Source organism: Triplophysa dalaica, chromosome 1, assembly GCF_015846415.1.
Source record: "Triplophysa dalaica isolate WHDGS20190420 chromosome 1, ASM1584641v1, whole genome shotgun sequence".
Taxonomy (NCBI): domain Eukaryota; kingdom Metazoa; phylum Chordata; class Actinopteri; order Cypriniformes; family Nemacheilidae; genus Triplophysa; species Triplophysa dalaica.
This window is the reverse complement of record NC_079542.1, coordinates 10153548-10172880: the sequence shown is the minus strand read 5'-3', so window position 1 is coordinate 10172880 and position 19333 is coordinate 10153548. Positions and strand designations below refer to the sequence as shown.

Here is a 19333-nt window from a genome sequence, read left to right as displayed (position 1 = left end):
ACCATACATACAAAATTATAAATTAATAAATACTTAAATGCAAGGAAGAACTGTATTTTGATGTTTGTGAAAGTCTACGTTTCCATACAGGTTTGCTACTCACTAAAATGTATATTCTTTTCCTTAACAAAAACAGTACATACTTTAAGAGCGTAGTTTAAGTAGGCGAATTGGGTTGCAGCACGTATCTACACCGGATGCGGCGCGCCCGAAATAGGCTCTCTGCATCACGACACTGAATCTGTGATTTAAAGCCTTATTGTGTCTTTATAACGGCAGTTGCTAACAATTTTCTAAAGGCGTCTACTTCCTTTGGCGGGGACATTAGATGTAATCTCGCATAAACAGCAGAGCTTGTTAATGGACGTTACGCTGCGTTGGATGTTGCGCCATCTTGGGAGGATGGCTGTTTGTGCATTCAATGCAGTGTTTTGTTTTTCTTGTTTGACTAAGAAATATTATTCTGTCATGACAACTCTGAGTGTTTAGCGTAGTAGTTTGCATGACATATAATTTATTTGGTCATGGCGGAATAGATCTGCTAGGCTGCTGCTGTGGCGGAGCAAGTAAGGAGACTTGTACTGCCAATATATCCACAACATGCTGCTGTGTGCATATAAGGAATGCTGCTGCTGCACATATAGTGAAAAAAACCCATCTAAGCAGGAGACACAGAAAAGATAAATTCAAGCCGTGGACAGGAACACCCCCAACAGATCTATTGCCGATACATATGTACTGCTGGTGCCCCGAAGGACTATGTGAACCGCATGTATCACTATCTATGTGTGCTTGGGCTTTCATGCCGACCGGCTTAACGCTAATGGCCTATGACTATGTGGGCCTTGGCTTACCTCACCAACCGGTTTAAGACTAGTGGCTTATGACTATGTGAGCCTTGGCTACCAAGCCAACTGGCTTAACACTGATGCCTATAAATGTGAATCTTGGCTTTAATGCCGACCGGCTTAATTCTAATAGCAAGCACTAAGTGCAATTTATTTAACAATATTACATTGCAGTCTAAAGATGAGACCCCAGTGCAGTGCCTGAGACCGATCAGACATGTAATAACTAGTTATATTTCTTAAATATAACAACAACACACCTCACCCAACCAGGAAACTAGTCTCCACGGCGTCTACCCCAATCTGCAACTAACAACTATGCAGGACCAGAACTCGGGTGACCATAGCAACCCACACCAAACCATCAAAATAAGAGTATTTTATGACCGAATGGAATGTAGGGAGAAGAACTCTCTTTACTCACTTTGGGGATAGACATACAATCCTAAATACATTTATATGGAAATGTAGATATATTCATTTATAACCTTTCCATGTATTGATGTTCTTGTTGTAATGTCTGTTTTAAACATGAATCCAAAGTATCCATGAATGTGTGTATAACTACTAGAATTATTAGATCTGTAGTCATTCATTTAACCAAGGTGATATGTAGATCATATTTGGTGTCTATGAGCTGCATTTCTGATACCCTTAATGTTAATGTTTGTTATGTTTTGGTAACTCTTTTCATATTAGTTTTATTCTCTTAGAAGTTTCCTGGTGAACATCCAATCAGCTTTTACATACAAAACACCATGTTGGAAAACAAAGACAATTAACTTTTCCTCCAAAGTTGCCATCTCCTGTTTGGGTCAGTCACCTCTGTAGGTTGTGACATCCTTACAGCTTAAAAGAGACCACAAGGAGTGCCTCTTGTTTTTTTTTTCATTCGCGTCCCTCTCTTCTGGAGTTTTGCTTTTCTTTTTGTTTCGGATTCTGTCCGTGCCACCTCTAGAATGGTAGAACTAACCATAAAGGATGGACTAGAAGACTTCACCTGAACCCTTAACTTTGTGCCAGGCTGTGGCCTCGTCTTTCAAGATACAGATCCTCTGCATAAAACTGGTTCACTCTGATCACTTCCACCCAAGATCAACTGGAGCCTCAACAAACTGCATCGGGACACTTTTTTTCTTTTGATGGGCAAGACATGCAAGTATCATAGTTAGCCGTATTAATGGATGCATAGAGCATCATTAATCTTTTAACAAAGGTGCTTTACAAGAAGAAACTTATGTTTTGTTAAGGCAATTGATCTGAATATCATATACTGCCATAAATCCATGCTCTTTTCTTCTCTGTGCTTCAACTTAAACCTTCTTCCAATGCTAAACTGTATGTGTGTGTATGTTAGATAAGTATGTGTCTAGTCTAGGTAATAAAGTCCTGTTTTACCGAAGTGAAGATGGCTTTGAACGACTTTTGCAGATCCCACCGTATAATTAATGCATGTAGAGACAATAGAGACAAACAAGAAAATATTTGCAGCCAACTGTCAAAGGTAGGATTAGTTCTGTTAAACACAAGTTTTATTTCATTTAGAGTCTGTCGGAAATGTTGCAACGTAATTGCAAGATTAAAGCATGACATGGCAATATTCAAGGACTGGAAAAGAACGGATACACCGACCTATCAAAAGGTAGCCATTTCGAGCTCGACAGATAAATGAGACCGATAGATTACAACCTCAAAAACTCCAAGGACCAATAAAAAAGCAGAGGAAGGCCATGGACTTGCCATCACGGAACATCGTCAGTTTCAGAGGTGGGTTAAATCAAAATGATTGCCTTGCCGGACTTTGGCCTCCCAAGTTTCTCGATGACAATCGGTAACAGTTGATAAATTAAACTTTTCCCAAAACCTGTCGGGAGTACGGCCATCACCATCACTCTTCTTGTTCGGGCTTCAGTTTGCAAATGCCAGGAATGTTCTCCACAAATAGCATCCATTGTCTGCATGTCCACGGTCATTTAAGATTTCCCTAAACTACAATCTTAAATTCAGCGCTTAGCGTTTCCGTCACGGATCTGAGCCCGCCCCCTGTGAAAAAGGCGCTTGGCCTGCACAAGTTTTTGCAGTGCAAAACATGACATCAATGGACCAGCAGCTAATCACATGACAACAATTTTTAGCTACAGGAAAAATATGGATTTTGTTCAAATTTGAGATTTTAATAAAAAATATATACACTTTTTCCTTGTGTCACGATCCCAATACTCAAAGTCGTAGTTAAACATAAAAAATGTACTTCATTTGATTAATTTTTATGAGAGGTGCACCTTTCCTAAAACAAACTGGTTGCGTGTCCATCGTAACCAAAGCGTTTGCGCGTCTGGGTTACTAACAGATATAGGTGCAGGACCTGATTGATGTTATAAGAGCTTATAAGAGCTTTCATAATAAAGAAAGGTCAAAAGCAGATACAAGCAATACAAAAGTAATCCCCGCTGCTCCTGACGAAATATAAAGGTATTATGCACCCAAGTGCCTAACGAAAATTTCTGACTATGTGCAAACACCTTTACAGACAGCATTCTATTAAATGCATGTATAGTTACATTAAATCCAATTAAAAAACATCTGGCTGTTTAAACCGATATTTTGGGTTAAAGGAGAGGTCATATTGAAGGTTGTTACTATTTCTATACTAGTATCTGCAATGCCACCAATACCATGTAAAATTCTGGTGCCTGCATCTACTGTTTTCTCATGCTCTCACACCACACATCCATTTTCTCCACCAGAAAAAAAAACTCAAATGGCACTAGCCATTTTTTTCTGTGTTGTGTCATAAAATTTATGAAGTAAATGCCCAAAAGCCTATCTGTATTACGGTGCTGCAAACTTTATACTTCAGCGGTCTAGAAGTGGAACTCAATCCAGTGCCTCAGAGATGTTTTTTTTAGGCTAACCCGGCATTGTAGGCTATGCATTTTGTAGACTTTTGGAAGATCGCAAAAATTAAGCTCTGTGATGAACAAAGGTTTATGATGTTTACATCTTGTGTCTTTTAAGATAATTTTTACAAATTATCACATTTATTACTTTTGAACTTTTGTTACTACCGCGGGTCCCCTTGCATACAGTTTCAGCATGTTCTGTCAGCCATCGTAGTGTTTTGAATGGGAGGGGTGGAGTGAGCGGTTGGTTGCAAATTGCAGCCATGCCGCTACATTTTACTGACTGGACCTTTAAATTTACATTAACTTGTTTCACACTATAGCTACCGTCTTGTGAAAAAAGTTTCATAATGTCACACAAATATGGAAGAAATTAGTGAATCAATCATTTTTTGTGCTCATACATGTTTTCAAATTCCACACAACCTCAGTCACCTTAATACAAACCAGTCTTAACCTGTTTGGGGTATTAGAGTGCTGGGGGATCGAATATGAACTTGTTTTGGAAAGTGAAGCATGTGCTCCGCTGAAGGGTCTTAGCCCACAAAACCACCCACTTACGTCACTTTCTTCTTCACCCCCACAGGTATTCTAATGCATTTATTTTCCATCTCATCTATAAACCGGTATTTAAATCCCCACAGCGTCCTTCACCAGCTAATCTCGAGGCAGGTGGTCAGTCAGCAGGCAGCTGCCACAGAACACTGCCCAATACCCAAGATGACCTGAACAAAGTGAATGGCAGCCCTAATATTTCCAACATAGCACAAATGAACACATAGGTGTACAGTTTCACATAAATGCATTCACATGAATATATACAGTTAAAACAACAATACAATAGACAATATTAAACCTGGGTTAAAAATGTGAAATAATTTTTTTTATATGATTCTTTAGAAATTGTTTATTTATGAAACAAAAAGAGGCAGTGACTAATATTTTATGGCTTTATAAACATATTAATACTATGTGTTCTGAGAGGATTATTATTATGAGTTTAAATGACCCGGCACTGTCCCATTATGACAAGCTGTAGAAGTGAGCACATCCCAACATTTGCTTTTTAGTACTCCAGCTGGCTGTACAGCTGTCTGTGTATAAAGTCAATATTCTCTAATGACATAATTGTTCTTACAATTCCCTGCCCACCATAGGGCCACCTGTCATGGTAACACTGGGAATGCTAGTAGTGCCTCAAACTGGAGGAAACAAGTGTTCAGATGGGTGTGTTGTGTAGTCAATGGATAATTAAGTGATGTTTAAAGTAGCTAAAAGCAATACATGAGTAAAAGTACAAATATCTTGCCAGAAATGACCTTGGTAGAAGTGAAAGTAACCTTTTAGAATATGACTTGAGTAAAAATCTGAAAGTAACAGATAAATATGGTACTGAAGTATCATATACATTTTTTTCATAAAGATCCAAATTTGGGCTTACATAGAGCTTTTTATGAAAGTAGTAAATTTCTGTCTCAAGCTCAGTGGTTAAGGAACACACATGTTGCCAAATTGCTAAACTATCAAAATACAAGTTCAGAAACCACATCTTTATAAGTTTATTAAAGGATAGTTCCCTCCTACCCCCAAAATGTTATCCCTCTAAGACAGGGCTATTCAATTCATTTGTCGTGGGGCAAGTTCATGAAAAACATCCCAAATGAGGGGCTGGAGGGATATGGGTTGCAATATAAGGCGTGAGAACAACAATAAGAAATATGTTTATTTGTTCCCAAATTCCGTTTTTTCTGTTTTAATTTTTTAGAATTCTGTGTTTATCAGCCTTCCCTATTCAATATTACTATATTTGCCCACATAAAAAAAATCTGTATACTACGGTATTCATTAAAAATCCTTCAGTTGATACGTTGAACCATACAATGAAAAATAAAAAATATTTTGTTTTAAATCTACTTAAATGTAAGTAAAAAAGTTCTAATTTAAAAGAAGTTATTTTTATAACGTCACTACCACATTTACTGTAGTTCACTCAGTAAAAATCAAACGGATGGTGTGGTAAACCGGACTTTTCGCCGTTTTCTTGACAGTTGTTTGACAGTTTGGGGTGTTTGACAGTTGTTGTTTTTTCAATTCTCACATGAAATAGGAACAGTTCATGCGCATGCGTTCTCTGAAAGCTGCACGAGCACACGCAAAACAACTTCAGACTTCATATTTAAACACAATTTTAATATATGTAAAGTAAATGCACAATTTGATTTTTTGGTTAAGAAATTATACATTTGCAAGATTCTGTGCCATTCCGCGTTATACACCAAACATGCCTGGATTCCGCGATTCTATCATAGGCCCCTAAGTATGGCAGCCATTTTTCCCCATAAGACACCCAAAGTTCTTTACTGCATTTAAACATGCTGATTTTGTATTTTAAACGGCACAACAACAACATCGGGGCATTGTAAGATGCCAAAGCAGGCTTTTCTACACTCAAACATGTTCAATGGTTGTATTTTGAAACTGCACAACAAAAAAAGGGAAATTCAGTGAAACAACATTAAACTACATAGTTCTCCAGCGCGCTATTCTCCGCCCTTGCATCCGTACTTTTTCAATGGTGGTGATATTCGTGCTAGCGAAATGTCAGAAATCAAACAAATAACATTTTTGCACATGCACATTGACTTTGTCAATAATTGCTAATAATTGGCGACATTTCTTCTTCAGTTATGTTTTTAAGCATCTTTCTAAAAGCTAATGCTCACCCTGACCCGCCTGAAAAGCCTCGTTTAACAAAACCCCCACAAATCTACATAAATTTGTGGTATGATTTGATTAAGACCGCCCACATGTATACCTAAGTAGCTACCTGTACAAGTGCTTTGAAACCTAATGTTCCAAATATGGTAATAGGCGTTACATTTCCATCACACGCTTGCAGTATTCGACCAATCAAAAGGGATAGTGTGGTAAACCGGACTTTTTTGCCGAAAAGGGTGTTTGACAGTTGTTTTTTCAATTCTCACATCAAATAGGAACAGTTCGTGTGCACGACATTTCTATTTCAGTTATGTTTTTAAGCATCTTTCTAAAAGCTAATGCTCACCCTGACTAATGCTCAATCCAGACCGCACACATGTATACCTAACTAGCGTACCTGTCAGTACAAGTGCTTTGAAACCTGATGTTCCAAATATGGTAATAGGCGTTACATTTCCGTCACACGCTTGCAGTATTCGACCAATCAACACGCACTGGTTAAATGACCAATCCAGATTTGTGCGTTTAGAGAGTCGGGGCAAACAAGAGATACAAACATGCACGTTATGTGGAAAATACAGCGTTGTTTAACCATAAATCGTATATAGGCGTACACATTGCATTACATCCAAAACAAATGATCATATTCGTTTTAGCCTTGTCATATGACCCCTTTAAAGCTCTGTTTCAGTCCTTAAGCGAAAAATGAGACGTTTGTAAACAACCAGTTATTTTTTCTTAAAATTTAATTGGATTTACATGCATTTAATAGAATGCTGTGTGTATACCGCTGAATTTTGCCGTGTCATGTGAGCCTCGAACGAGTGTTTTGCATGGCAGTTCCTGTACGTTGGGGTGAGAGAGAGAGAGAGAGAGAGAGAGAGAGTACTTGTATGGACGCAGATGATTTGTTAAACACTTCCGAAAGACGCTGTTTTTTTCAAGTAAAGCGCACATTTGCGCAGAAATCATCACGTGAAGACAGCAACTCACAGCTGGGATTTCCCTTCAGAGCTTCACTCTAGGATTGAGCAAGAAGTGAAGTGCGAGGAGACCGTTGGACTACTGGATGCCGGTTATCTGCTTATTTAGCAGTGCTGTCGAGCAGAAATGACATAACTCTTTCCTGGAAAAGAGCGCGGTCAGGATCACGCCGCTCCGCACCGCAACGCAATGTTCGTCGAATCACAATTACCCTTAACCTTGGCACAAAAAGAGGAATCGGACGCGGCGCAGAAAGATGATTCGTAAGAACGAAGCTCTCTTCCTCTATTGAAATGAAACATCGATGTGGGACTACACGACGCACTGGACCCTTATGACTGTTTTCGAGACGAGCACTAATCTGCTACATTGCTTCAGATGAGCCTGAAGCTTCACACGCCTGATAATCTGACCGATGAATCCGATGAATGAATTATGCACGGCGGAGCATGAATAATACACCGAGAGGTTTCGGAAACCGGCCGGTGCGCGACCGTGTCCCACATGACCTAGTTTCAAAGCGACGCTTGCACGCAGGAGAGATTCAGCCGCAGTGAGAAGCGAAACAGACCTTCTGAACTAATAAACAGGAACATTGTTTGCTCACATGTTTGAAAATGCAGAAAGTCGTGTGAAGTTCAGGTGACACAGACACGATATTGTCGTTACGACCAGACCTGAAAGACTCGAGCAGTGAGCAAAAGCCATTGAGTTTATCTCGAAAATAACTTTATGATTTAACGGGACTCTGGAGCCATTGACCTTTACTCTTGGATTATTTCTTTCTGCACATGGATTATAATGAGCCACTTGAATAGCCTTTGCCATCTTAAATATGCACATTGACACTGAATACGAATATTTCAAAGGAATCTGCTTGATGCATCTGAGGATTTGTTGAAAGATTAAATAGTTCCTGGTAATCTCAAAGCAATACTTTTTGATGACTCTTTTGTGAGTTTGCGTGATATGATCCACTTAATACTCTCAACACTGATTCTTAACTCAAGTCATCGCTGTAAAACAAGTGATATTCATCATTTGATGTGTGATCAATATTGAGATTCGTTCATCAAGGTGGCCCAAAATAAAAAGTCGAAGCATGTGGTCTTTGCCTTTGTTACGTCACACAGACGTTCCTCCGCGAGTGACGGAGAACTTCATACTGTCTGGTTATCGTTTTCCCAACTACAGCCTCTGGCAGTGCCTAGCATCTGCTTTTCGTCAGACCAATGAGACTGGAAACTTCTGGACGCACTTCCTCCCTATCTTCGTGTTCGTCTTCCACTTTCTGGAGGTGTTCGCGTGGGAAGGAGCCCCCGAACCTGGCGACCCTTTTTTCTACCCCTTCTGGAACTACTTTTTAGGGGTGTTTTACCTGCTGCTAGCCAGTAGCCTGGCTCATCTCCTCAACTCAATGTCTCTCATCATTCGTGAAATATGTTTTTTTGTGGACTATGGGACTATCAGTGCGTACACCGTGGGTTCCTCTCTGGCGTATTACTATTACATCTTCCCTCAGGCGGGTATACCGGAAATTGAGTTTGGAGTCCAGAATGCGTCCCAAAAGAAAGGTCTGAACGCCGATGAGGAGACTTGGACTTATGCGTCGCTCTCCCTAGGAGCATTTTTTGATAGCCTCTACATCCCAACCTCCTGCCTGGTTGCCATCATATGCGTCATCACCTGCTGTAACACCAGACAGCGCTGGCGGAAATACCGCTACGCTGTTCGAACTTTCGTCTTCATCCTCCCCTTCTTTATCTCCTCAACCCCTATATTCTACCGTCTCCTGTGTCCCGCTCCTCACATTGTCCCTTCTCCATCATCCACCTCCCCGTATCTGCTCTCCACCATGGCTGCCTTCTTCTACCGCCACTGCTTTTGGCTGGTGGTATCTGCCATCTTTAATATCAGTAAGATCCCGGAACGGTTTTCTCCGGGACATTTTGATATCTGGGGTCACAGCCATCAATGGTTCCATTGCTGCACCTTCCTGTCTATCCTGGATGAGCTTCACATGATCAAGGTGGAGATGCGGGCCCTGCTTCTCAACCCAGCCCTGGTACTGTCACCTAAAATGTCACCCAGGCTGCCTGGACCAACGTTTTACTCCACTTATGGAGTTATGGTGCTTCTGCAGGGGTGTATAGCGGGCATCATTGCATGGTTTGGCTGGTGTGCCCATCACATATACACACCAGAGCAAAAAAAGCTTAAAGGGCATTAGAGCCACGGCTGGTCGGGTGTAAAGCTCTCCATGAGGATATCCATTTTGCTCTTTAAAAAATGTTATACTAACGTTGACCATTTAGCACATACAGAACAAACATTTACCTCCTTTAGAGTTTTAACAGAAGAAATGCTCATTTGGCATTGGTGAAAATTTGTTTTCAGTGTGAAGATGGTCAAATTATATTTTTTGTAGGGTGACCGCTGTTCTGAATGGCTAGCCTACTTTGCCACAGGGAATGTATAATATATTTTAATAATTTTATTTTGAGAGTTTTAAAATAATAGATTATTGATATTTTACCAACACTTTATTAATGCATTATTTAATTCATTACCTTGTGAAACCATCTCTGTGTCTTTCTATCTTTTCTCTCTATCTCACTTTCTCTCTGATTCACCCAGTCACGTTTCCTCCTCCTCCCTTTGTAAAAACCCTTTAAACAGGATGTGCAGACAAACAGCATGCAGACAAGCACAAACAGCTTCAACCAAAGTGTTTGAGGCTGAGGGAAATGAGAGGGGTGTGGATTCATTCTGCCATAACCCTTTGCAGCACTCTACAGCCCTTGTTTATACGAACATTACATTTTCTCAATATACAATAACTACTAGAACTTATAGACCATAATTATAAAATGTGAGGTGACTGTAGATGTCAGTGCTGTATTTTAATCTACTGTAACTATGCATGGCCTTTGATTGTATACGCTTCTCTATAACGATTGGAGGGGAGAACTGAATGGAAAGAAATGAAGCCATATTATTGTTTTTTGAACACATCAGCAAATTTTCCTTTCAAGGCCAGATGTGGAGGGAAGCATTATACTGTATGTAGTCATAGACTACGCAAAATTGTGAGTGACAAATGAAAATCTTCTTAAGTAACTTAGTTAGGTTGTCTAAACACACTTCGTTTTAAAGAGCCATGTGATGTCACTGAGCTTTATTGGTTGGTTGAATTTTTATTCAGCCAGTCAGATGCTTTCAAAAAGTGGTGCTTTATGAAAGTTTTAGTCCTTTAGTCCTTTCTTCAGGGTTTTTAGTTTTAAAGTAGGAATGTGGTTTAACAATATTTGTGAATATCTGTCACAATGTCTAGTGTTTGTTTCTGCTGCTGTGAACGACAAAATGGAGTCATTGATGAAACAGATGTTGTGGCTGTCAAAAAAATGTCTTGTGTCTGTTCTCTGTTCTTTTGTCCAACAGGCCGAATAGTTGCAATAAGTGTGACGACATATTTAGACGATATCTTCAGTTTGTTTTATGTATTCCATCATAAACGGGGAATAATTCATTATTCATTTCTAATATGTTTGAGTAGCCTCATAGTTTTGACTTCCTATTTGTATCGATGAGTTTCGGCATATGTTGCACAAGCGTAGTATGAAAATCTAGACTGAATATATGATTTGCACATAACCTAATCGGTGATCTTGACAGGGACCTGGTGTATATGAAACCTTGTTTTAAAATGTTCAGCAGCCTCGTATAAACTATTAAGTTTTAAGCTGTTTTGAAAAAGCATTGCAAGACCATCTGCCCCAACATGCAGACTACATTTCTTAGAAAGGGGCCGAGAAATGTCAATGCTGGGGGCAATGTTTGTCCTTCGATTGCTGTCCTTACACTTTAACCTCAAACATGGATTTTTATTGAAGTTCATATGTAGAAGAGACTAGGACTGTGTCAAATATGTCTGCTCCTTTTAAAATAGGAATGTTTTAGAAGTATATGTTTGATTCAGCCTTAATAGAAATTCTAGTTCTAGACTGGTTTATCTAGAACAGTTTAGTTCTCAGGGGAGAAGACAGATTCTGAATGCACTGGAGACGATGCTGTATGCCGACTGCTGTAGTGTGATACATTTTTTCCTTAAGTAGATGATGCTAATGTATCTTACTTATTAAGATATAGACTTAAATATATAAAATAGAGTATATGACCTCTAGATTCTGTTTCAAACTGTATAAAAAATGACAAGAGATCAATAAATTCAAATGATAAATCAGCTTGGTCTGTTTATTATTAAATTGCATTCCTACATGAATATGTTCAGTTTCTATTATTTATTCACACCAGTTTTAACAGAAACGTAGACATGGCGGACATGGCGTAAATATACCTCATTTGCAGTATCCACATTTCCATGTCTGCAGGTATGAGTTTGCCTGTATTTGCATGCGTGTGTATGTGGGGAGAGAGAGAGAGACAGAGAGAGGGGATTGATGGCTGCTGAGTAACAGGAGCAGCTGGACACTTGTCACAGTCCCCCAACACACACACACACACACACACACTGTTCATTTCTCACACTTTCCCTCTCTATTTGAACCTATTCATCTCTGTCTGTCTGTCATACATTCTTACATACTGTACATACATTTGTATGTTCATTATAACATTGAAAACAAATCTACTGATTATATTATGGATATACAGGCATGACAGATACCATGAATGTAAAGATAAAAGGAAACAGGATACATTTGCTCTCTCTCTCTCTCTCTCTCTCTCTCTCTCTCTCCCTCTTTCTCTCTCTGGCCATGTTCCAGCACACTGCAGACACACTGAATCTCATTCGAGATCTGTCCACTTGATGGAGACACACAGCACTTAGTCTGGAACACTGAGTTCAAAGATTAAATCCTCTGTTGCACTTTGCATCTTGTTGTGAAAAACATTCATGTCAGGACATGCTTGTTGTACACATATTGTACACTAAGCTATGGTGCAGTGAAATACAGTCATTCAAAATAACATAATAATGGTTTTATTCAGACATTTAAGATTGTTAAAATACATTCTGAATAAAATTACTATATATATAACTGATATTACTTTCTGTAAAATTAAACAGAAGTGTAATGATTGACTTTAGGCACATGGACGTATAATTTATTCTTTAATAAATGTTGTTATTAAAGATGTTTGCATTGCAACAGACAAACCTGTTTCTTGAACTATATCATAGTGCCTTATATCTTCATATAAGAGAATAAACAGACACCAGGTTGTTTTTATGTCTGTTTTTTACCATTTTATGTCTTTCTTCCAGAAATCTCCAAAAGAGATGCAAAATAATAATAATGGATTTAGATTTTTATTTTAAGTATATAAGTACACAGAGAATTTAGATTGGTCAAAGTGGTTTTTAACATGTTTTCTTTGCAATAGCGTCCAGGGCTTTGTCATGCACTGGCTTGTGCTCAAGGGCAAAGCTGGAGGGGGTCAGAGTGCCAAGGCCTTCATTATTCACCTGACCCATCAGCACGTAATTCACTCCTATGACGTAAATTCACAATTATTATTAATCTATTATACAAAAAAATAGTCAGTTAATGCAGATGTGAACTTAATATGTTAAGTTTGCAATCGTGGCACATTGATTTTTTATTTTTGCTAGTGTAATCCTGCTTAACTATACAAGAAACCCTTCAATAAATCATTAGTCACACATTAAGAGAGTGATGCAGAATTGAACAGGTGATTTTTACCTTTACGCAGTGCTGGACACTTCATGCATGTAGAAGTCAGTGTGACAGATGTGGTGGGTCCTCTCTTTTTGATGTTAAGTCTACCTGGCCTATATATCTTGATGACAGACACTTCAACTTCAGCTCTGCCTTGAGGTCCCGGGGTCAGCGATGTCACTTTACCAGTCAACACTGTGGGGGAGACAGACAGAATGGGGTTCAAAAGTGTAAGACAACTGAAGAAAATATTGGACTATTAAAGGGATAGTTCACCCAAGAATTAAAAAATTAAAATTAAAAAAATTAAAATTAAAAAAATGCATCAATCCTTTTCTGGAAGAATGTCAGTAACCAAACAGATCTCATCCCCCCTTAACTCCCATAGTATTTATTTTCCCTTCTATGGCAGTAAATGGGGATGAGATCTTTTTGGTTATTGACATTCTTCCAAATATCTTACTTTGTCTTGTGCAGAACAAATACATTTATACAGGTTTGGAACTATCTGAGGGTGAGTAAATGATAACAGAATTTTCATTTTTGGGTGAAGTATCCCTTTAAGACAAATATCAGCAAAACAGATTTCATTTTTCTTGATCTAGAAAGGGTTGAGAATCCAAAATATTCATTCAGTTATTCCACATCTATATCAATTTTCTTGTTGTGCTGAAAACAAAGAGAGATATTTGGAATAATGTTTGCAACCAAACAGTTCTGGGGCCCTATTGACTATCATAGTGGGAAATAACTACAATGGTGGTGAATGTTGCCCCAGAGGTGATTGGTTTCCCACATTCTTCAAAATATCTTCTTTTTATTTTAACAGAACTAAGAAATTTCTATTGTTTTGGAACAACTTCGGGGTGAGAAAATGAGGACAGAATATTTTATTTGTGGGTGAATTATCCCTTTAATTCTTTTTGAATTTCATTTCTATGTCTAAATAAAATTCCTTCTTTTGAAACCCACTCTATGTAGACTATACGTTGTTTGCTCAACATTGTACATTGTTCTCTGTTAAAGACAATTAGAAGAAAAGAGATGCAGAAATAGCAAATGGAAGTAAAAAAGGGAACTCACCAAAATGACTAAGGCAGAAACGGGTATTCAAAGTGCCTATTCGCCTGCATGGTAGTGAACACAGCAGGTTCCTAACTGAAGCTTTAAACACAAAAACAAACCTGTGCATTTAGTCTTTCACAAACAGAAAAACAAAATATGGGAATATAAGATTTTTTTTACCTGCATTTGTTGTTTTGTTCCCAGGTTTTGTGTTGGGATTTGTCTTTGGCTTTGTGGTTGCTTTGGCAGCGGGGACAGGCTTTACTTTTGGTTTTGTCGTTGCACTTGCTGAATTTGTTGCCTTCACTTGATGTTTACTGTCAGGCTTAGGTTTTGTTGTCACTTTTACAGCAGGTTTCCGGTCGACTCTAGTAACAGTTCTTGTGGTAGGCTTGGTTTTTGCAGGAGGAGTGGGTCGAACTTTGGGTTTGGGCGTGGGTTTTGATCTAGGCCTGGGTGGCATCGGCTTACGTGGCCCTGATGGGGCTTTTGGTGTTGGCTTAGGCCTAACAGTAGGTTTACTTTTGGGTTTTTTCCCTGGTGGAGTAGTGGATTTAGTGGTAGAACTGTCAGTTCTTGGGCGGGGCACTGTGTTGAAGCCAGAAGTGGGTGTTCGGGATCCACGGGGAATACTGTTGTAATGAGCCATAAAACCTGCGGCTGTGACACTCAGGTCTGATACAAAGTGCACCAGCAGCTCATTTCCATTGGTCAAAACCACACTGACAGACGGAAATGCAGAGAGAATTATAGCAGTACTTAAACAATAAAATAACTATATCTATGCATTTGGAAATTGTTTTATTCAAAGTGTCTCACAATGCATTTATGTACATCTTATCAGTTTATGTTCCCTGGAATAACAATTATTGGAAATTATTTATTTTATAAAATCATAAGGCTAATATCTAACATTGTCAACATTTCAATGAAGTAGTTCATTGATTTTTCAAAGTACAAACGGTATATTTTCAAACATATTCTGGCTATGTAAAAGAAAAATCTTTTATAATTTGAAATCATATTCTTCCACTAAGCTTCCCTTGGGGACAACTGACTTTGTAGAAAACTATAACATCCTTTTCCTGGGAAGATAAACACGGGTTGATAAAAGTGTATGAATAGAGCTCGAGTAGTTGTAAGATGTGTGTTATTTGGTTCTTTTGAGATTTGACTCACTCGGGAACAGAGTCTCCGCAGAATTTGCCAAGCCGGCGAGAATCGTCGGTCTCTCCCCCATTGAACAGGGCCACGTAGTCATAACGGCAGTAGATGTCTGATTCCAAGTCCATTTTCTCAAACTTGACCTCAATAATCTGCACACATTATGTACATATGCACACATGCACACACACATACTTTAATATGTAGTTATGTAAGTGAAGGCGCTAGCTCTGAGTCTAGTAAGCAGGTACAAAGCTTCTTTTATGCAATTTGTCATGCCCCTCACTCACTCTCTCTTTCTCTTTTTCCATGTCCCACCTTGCACACTTCTTTTTGAATGGGGTCTTTCACAGTATTACATATGCTATTTGTGCTCTCATCATGAATACACATTAACACAGTCACAAACTCAAAATCTCACAAGCATAGCAACATGTTTATAGCTAAAATCAAATTAGTCTTCGAAAGATTCAACAGTTGTTAATAAGACAGTTTCACGCCATGATACTGAGACACAAGAAGAGAGAAATTATGTGTGAAGTGAAATAGCGGCCTGACCATGTTGGTGTCCACAGATATGTGCCAAGAGCAGCTGATGCCTGCTGGGTAATCTGATTCCGGCCAGTTTGGTGTCTTCACGGAACCTTGGGGCTTTGTCAGCCTGCCACCACAGAACTGATTCTCTACAGGGAAAGGGGGTTAATGAAGAAAAATGTAATGATATACAGTATATTCCCAGTTAATAATATTAAAAATATACATTTATGAATTTCTAAGAATCAGAAAATCCTACTGGATTCACTTTTTTATTTCAATTCAAAAGCAGAAACTTATAAACTTAACTATGAAATGAATCACAGAAAATTCTAAAAAGGAATATTCAACAACATAATGAACAACAATGATGTCATTTCAAACCTTTAGGGGTTTCTTTCTTCTACAGAACACAAAAGAAGATATTTTGAAGTACGTTGATACCTAAACAACATTGGACCCCATTGACTTCCCTTGTGTGGACACAAGACCACTGACACATTTCTCAAAATATCTTCTTTTGTGTTCCACAGAAAAAAGATTGTATACAGGTTTAGAATGACATGAGGTTGAATAAAATGTCAAATGTTTTATTTTTGGGTAAACTACCCCTAATTTAGGATCTAATTTTGGATTGGTTCTGAAATTTCAACAGTAATCCCGCATTCTTATTTATCCATGCATTTATTTACCTTTTTATTGACTTTTTTATCTGACACAACATATTTGTGTGTCACAAATGAACACATTCAAAATATTTCTTGAAACATCTAAATCTTAACTGGAAATAACTATGCACAACATATTGTTAACATTAGTTTCAAAATTGTTTCTGGATTTTGTTTTTTTTATAGACGAAATTGTAACTGCAGTAATCCCACCGTCAACATGTGGTTTCCCTCCACTAAAATATGCCAGAAATCCTCTTCCTCCTGTGCTGGCATCAGACGCCATCTCCACCATCATGGTGTTTGAGGTGGAGATGAGGGCACCGGGTCTGAACGTTCCACAGAACCGGCCCAGTTTCTGCACTGTGTATGAGTGCCCATTATAGACATCCACGTAGTCATAGCGACAGGTGGGATCCGCCTCTAGATCAAACATCCTAAACTGGAGCATCACAACATGACCTTCCGGCACCTGACAGGAGAGGTGGCGTGATGATTATGTTAAAGGGATAGTTCACCCAAAAATTGAAAATTCTGTCATCATTTATATACCCTCAAGTTGTTTCAAACTTGTTTTATAGTATTTATTCTGTTGAAAACAAAATGTTGTTTTGAAGAAGGTGGAAAACCAAACAGTTCTGGGGCACCATTGACTAAGATAGTGTTTTTTCCCTACCATGAATGTCAATAGTGCCCCAGAACTGTTTGGCTTCAAACATTCCTCCAAATATCTTTCTTTGTGTTATGCAAAACAACAAACTTATACAACTTGAGGGTGACTAAATGATGACAGAATTTTCATTTTTGGGTAAACTATCCCTTCAAGTTTGAAATTCAACAGATGAGTTATAGGCTAACAGAGGTGTTGTGAACTTACTGTAATGTACCAGGTGCATTTGGAGTTTGGTTTGTAATGAGAGGGGAAACCCTCATTAGCCACAAATCCCGAGTCTGTTACCAAATGACCACCACAGAGGAATACGGGCCTGAGGAAAGTCAAGGGAGAAACACACATAGTACATCTATTTCATATTTAGATCAATAATATATTTACCTAAGGAAATACTGCCTGCACTGTCATATTAGAGGTATGTGTAAACACACAAGCCACAGCAAACTAAACAGCCAAATTTAGTTCTAGAAAGACCCTGTTGTTGACGGTTTCGTCGGACGCACACACCTGGCCTGAACTTATATCAATAAACCTTTGTACTTTAATTGTAATAAATTGAACTAAAACTACTCAACAGTTATTGATTTTTTGCGGAGGTCTACCGGACGTAAAGTTTGCGTTAAATAATGTTTGAGGTTGTTGGTGCTAAAACTGTCCATAGATAAAACAATTATAAAGCTTTTCTTAATCTACAGTCACTCCGACCTGCAAAATGTATTCTCTCACATACATAAGCTGTCACTTCATCATATTCACAAACCACAAATCTGCTCATAACCAATCATGACCAGGTTAGAAGTGAAGCGAATAACGTCTTTAACACAAAACCAAGTCAGACAAAGTCATGTTACAATTTTTTTTGGCAAACATAAAAAATATGCTGTATAGTTGTGGAGAATTTATCCATAAATACACAACAAAAACATTTTTGCCATTTTTTGTTGACAGAAGATGCCTCTGCTTAAACGAGGCTTAGATCATGATGCAAGATTTTAATATTTTGCTGGATTTAATCATTTACTAGCATAGACTATGCAAATTCGGGTGCACGGTTATGACATAAAATATCTTTATATTCAACCCAGCTTTATCTTGATTAGATTTATGTAGATAAATATAAAAACTTTGCGCCATTAGATCTGCACATATCCAAAATCGTACATAATATATTGTGTAGTATATATATATATATATATTAAAGTGTATGTGAAACATCCATATGCATAAGAATGTGACTCAAAACTTTATTTTACAGTCCCGTTAGGGACCAGCACCTCTGTTTACTAAATGGTTGCATTCACTCACACGCATATGTGCCAACGTACAAAATTACATAAAAGTTAACACACTTACCTTGTGAAGTTGGTCTGGCTTTGTCCATGCACCCATCCTAACCCCAAAAACAGAAGCCCCAAATGCCACACACATAAACCCCCCCACATCCTTCTGCTCAAAGAAGCACAGAGAACCAGTTAGTGAAGAAACAGAGGACAGGGGTGAGTTTAAGGGCGTGTTAGAGAAGGGAGGCGGATTAAACGAGGGATTCTGAGGCAGTGAAAGAAGAGTAAGAGGTCTAGGTCTAAATATGAGTGAAGAGTAAGAATAATGCGTACTGATGTGGAATGATGAATAGAGATTTAAAATTGAATGAGCATTTATATACAAACAAACAAGAGCACCAGCGCTTACCACATCCTCAGCTGCTTCTCTGGTTTAATGTTAACTTTGCAAGTTTTTACCTAGCATGTTTTTGTGTTTTCTTCTGCGACAGTTATATGATGAGAACAGAAATCTGCAGATAAACAGCACTTGCAGTCTTTCTGCTTCTCTGTTCATTGTTTTTCTCTCTAAATCAGCCTGTGCTTATACTGTGGTGCAGGGCAGGAATGTAAGTCAAGCTAAACGTTCTTACCAGTGCAACTGGCAAACAAACATGTTATTAAAAGTGCATGTGAAAAAAATCTCTTAAAACTCGCATATAGCTTTGTACAACAACCATTTTTATCACAATCATTTTTGTTTCTGCACTTGTATATTTATAATTGAGTGTTTGTGTGCTGTTTGTTACTGG

The 19333-nt window shown here is 38.4% G+C and overlaps 2 protein-coding genes across 2 annotated transcripts; one reads left to right on the top strand and one right to left on the bottom strand.

The window, feature by feature from the left end:
• The first annotated feature begins 7366 nt into the window (after positions 1 to 7366).
• On the top strand, positions 7367 to 11696 carry paqr9 (progestin and adipoQ receptor family member 9). Its single transcript, XM_056750703.1, has one exon. It carries the CDS (start codon positions 8556 to 8558, stop codon positions 9681 to 9683), a length of 1128 nt encoding a protein of 375 aa, XP_056606681.1. The 5' UTR covers positions 7367 to 8555; the 3' UTR covers positions 9684 to 11696.
• A 746-nt stretch (positions 11697 to 12442) lies between these two features.
• On the bottom strand, positions 12443 to 18762 carry pcolceb (procollagen C-endopeptidase enhancer b). The gene is made up of 9 exons (XM_056750692.1): positions 18616 to 18762; positions 17467 to 17575; positions 16803 to 17061; positions 15946 to 16070; positions 15403 to 15539; positions 14404 to 14945; positions 14242 to 14322; positions 13183 to 13353; positions 12443 to 12970 (listed from the first exon to the last, which is right to left on the bottom strand). The coding sequence occupies exons 1-9, from the start codon at positions 18702 to 18704 to the stop codon at positions 12840 to 12842; spliced, it is 1644 nt and encodes a 547-aa protein (XP_056606670.1). The 5' UTR covers positions 18705 to 18762; the 3' UTR covers positions 12443 to 12839.
• Positions 18763 to 19333: the final 571 nt, after the last annotated feature.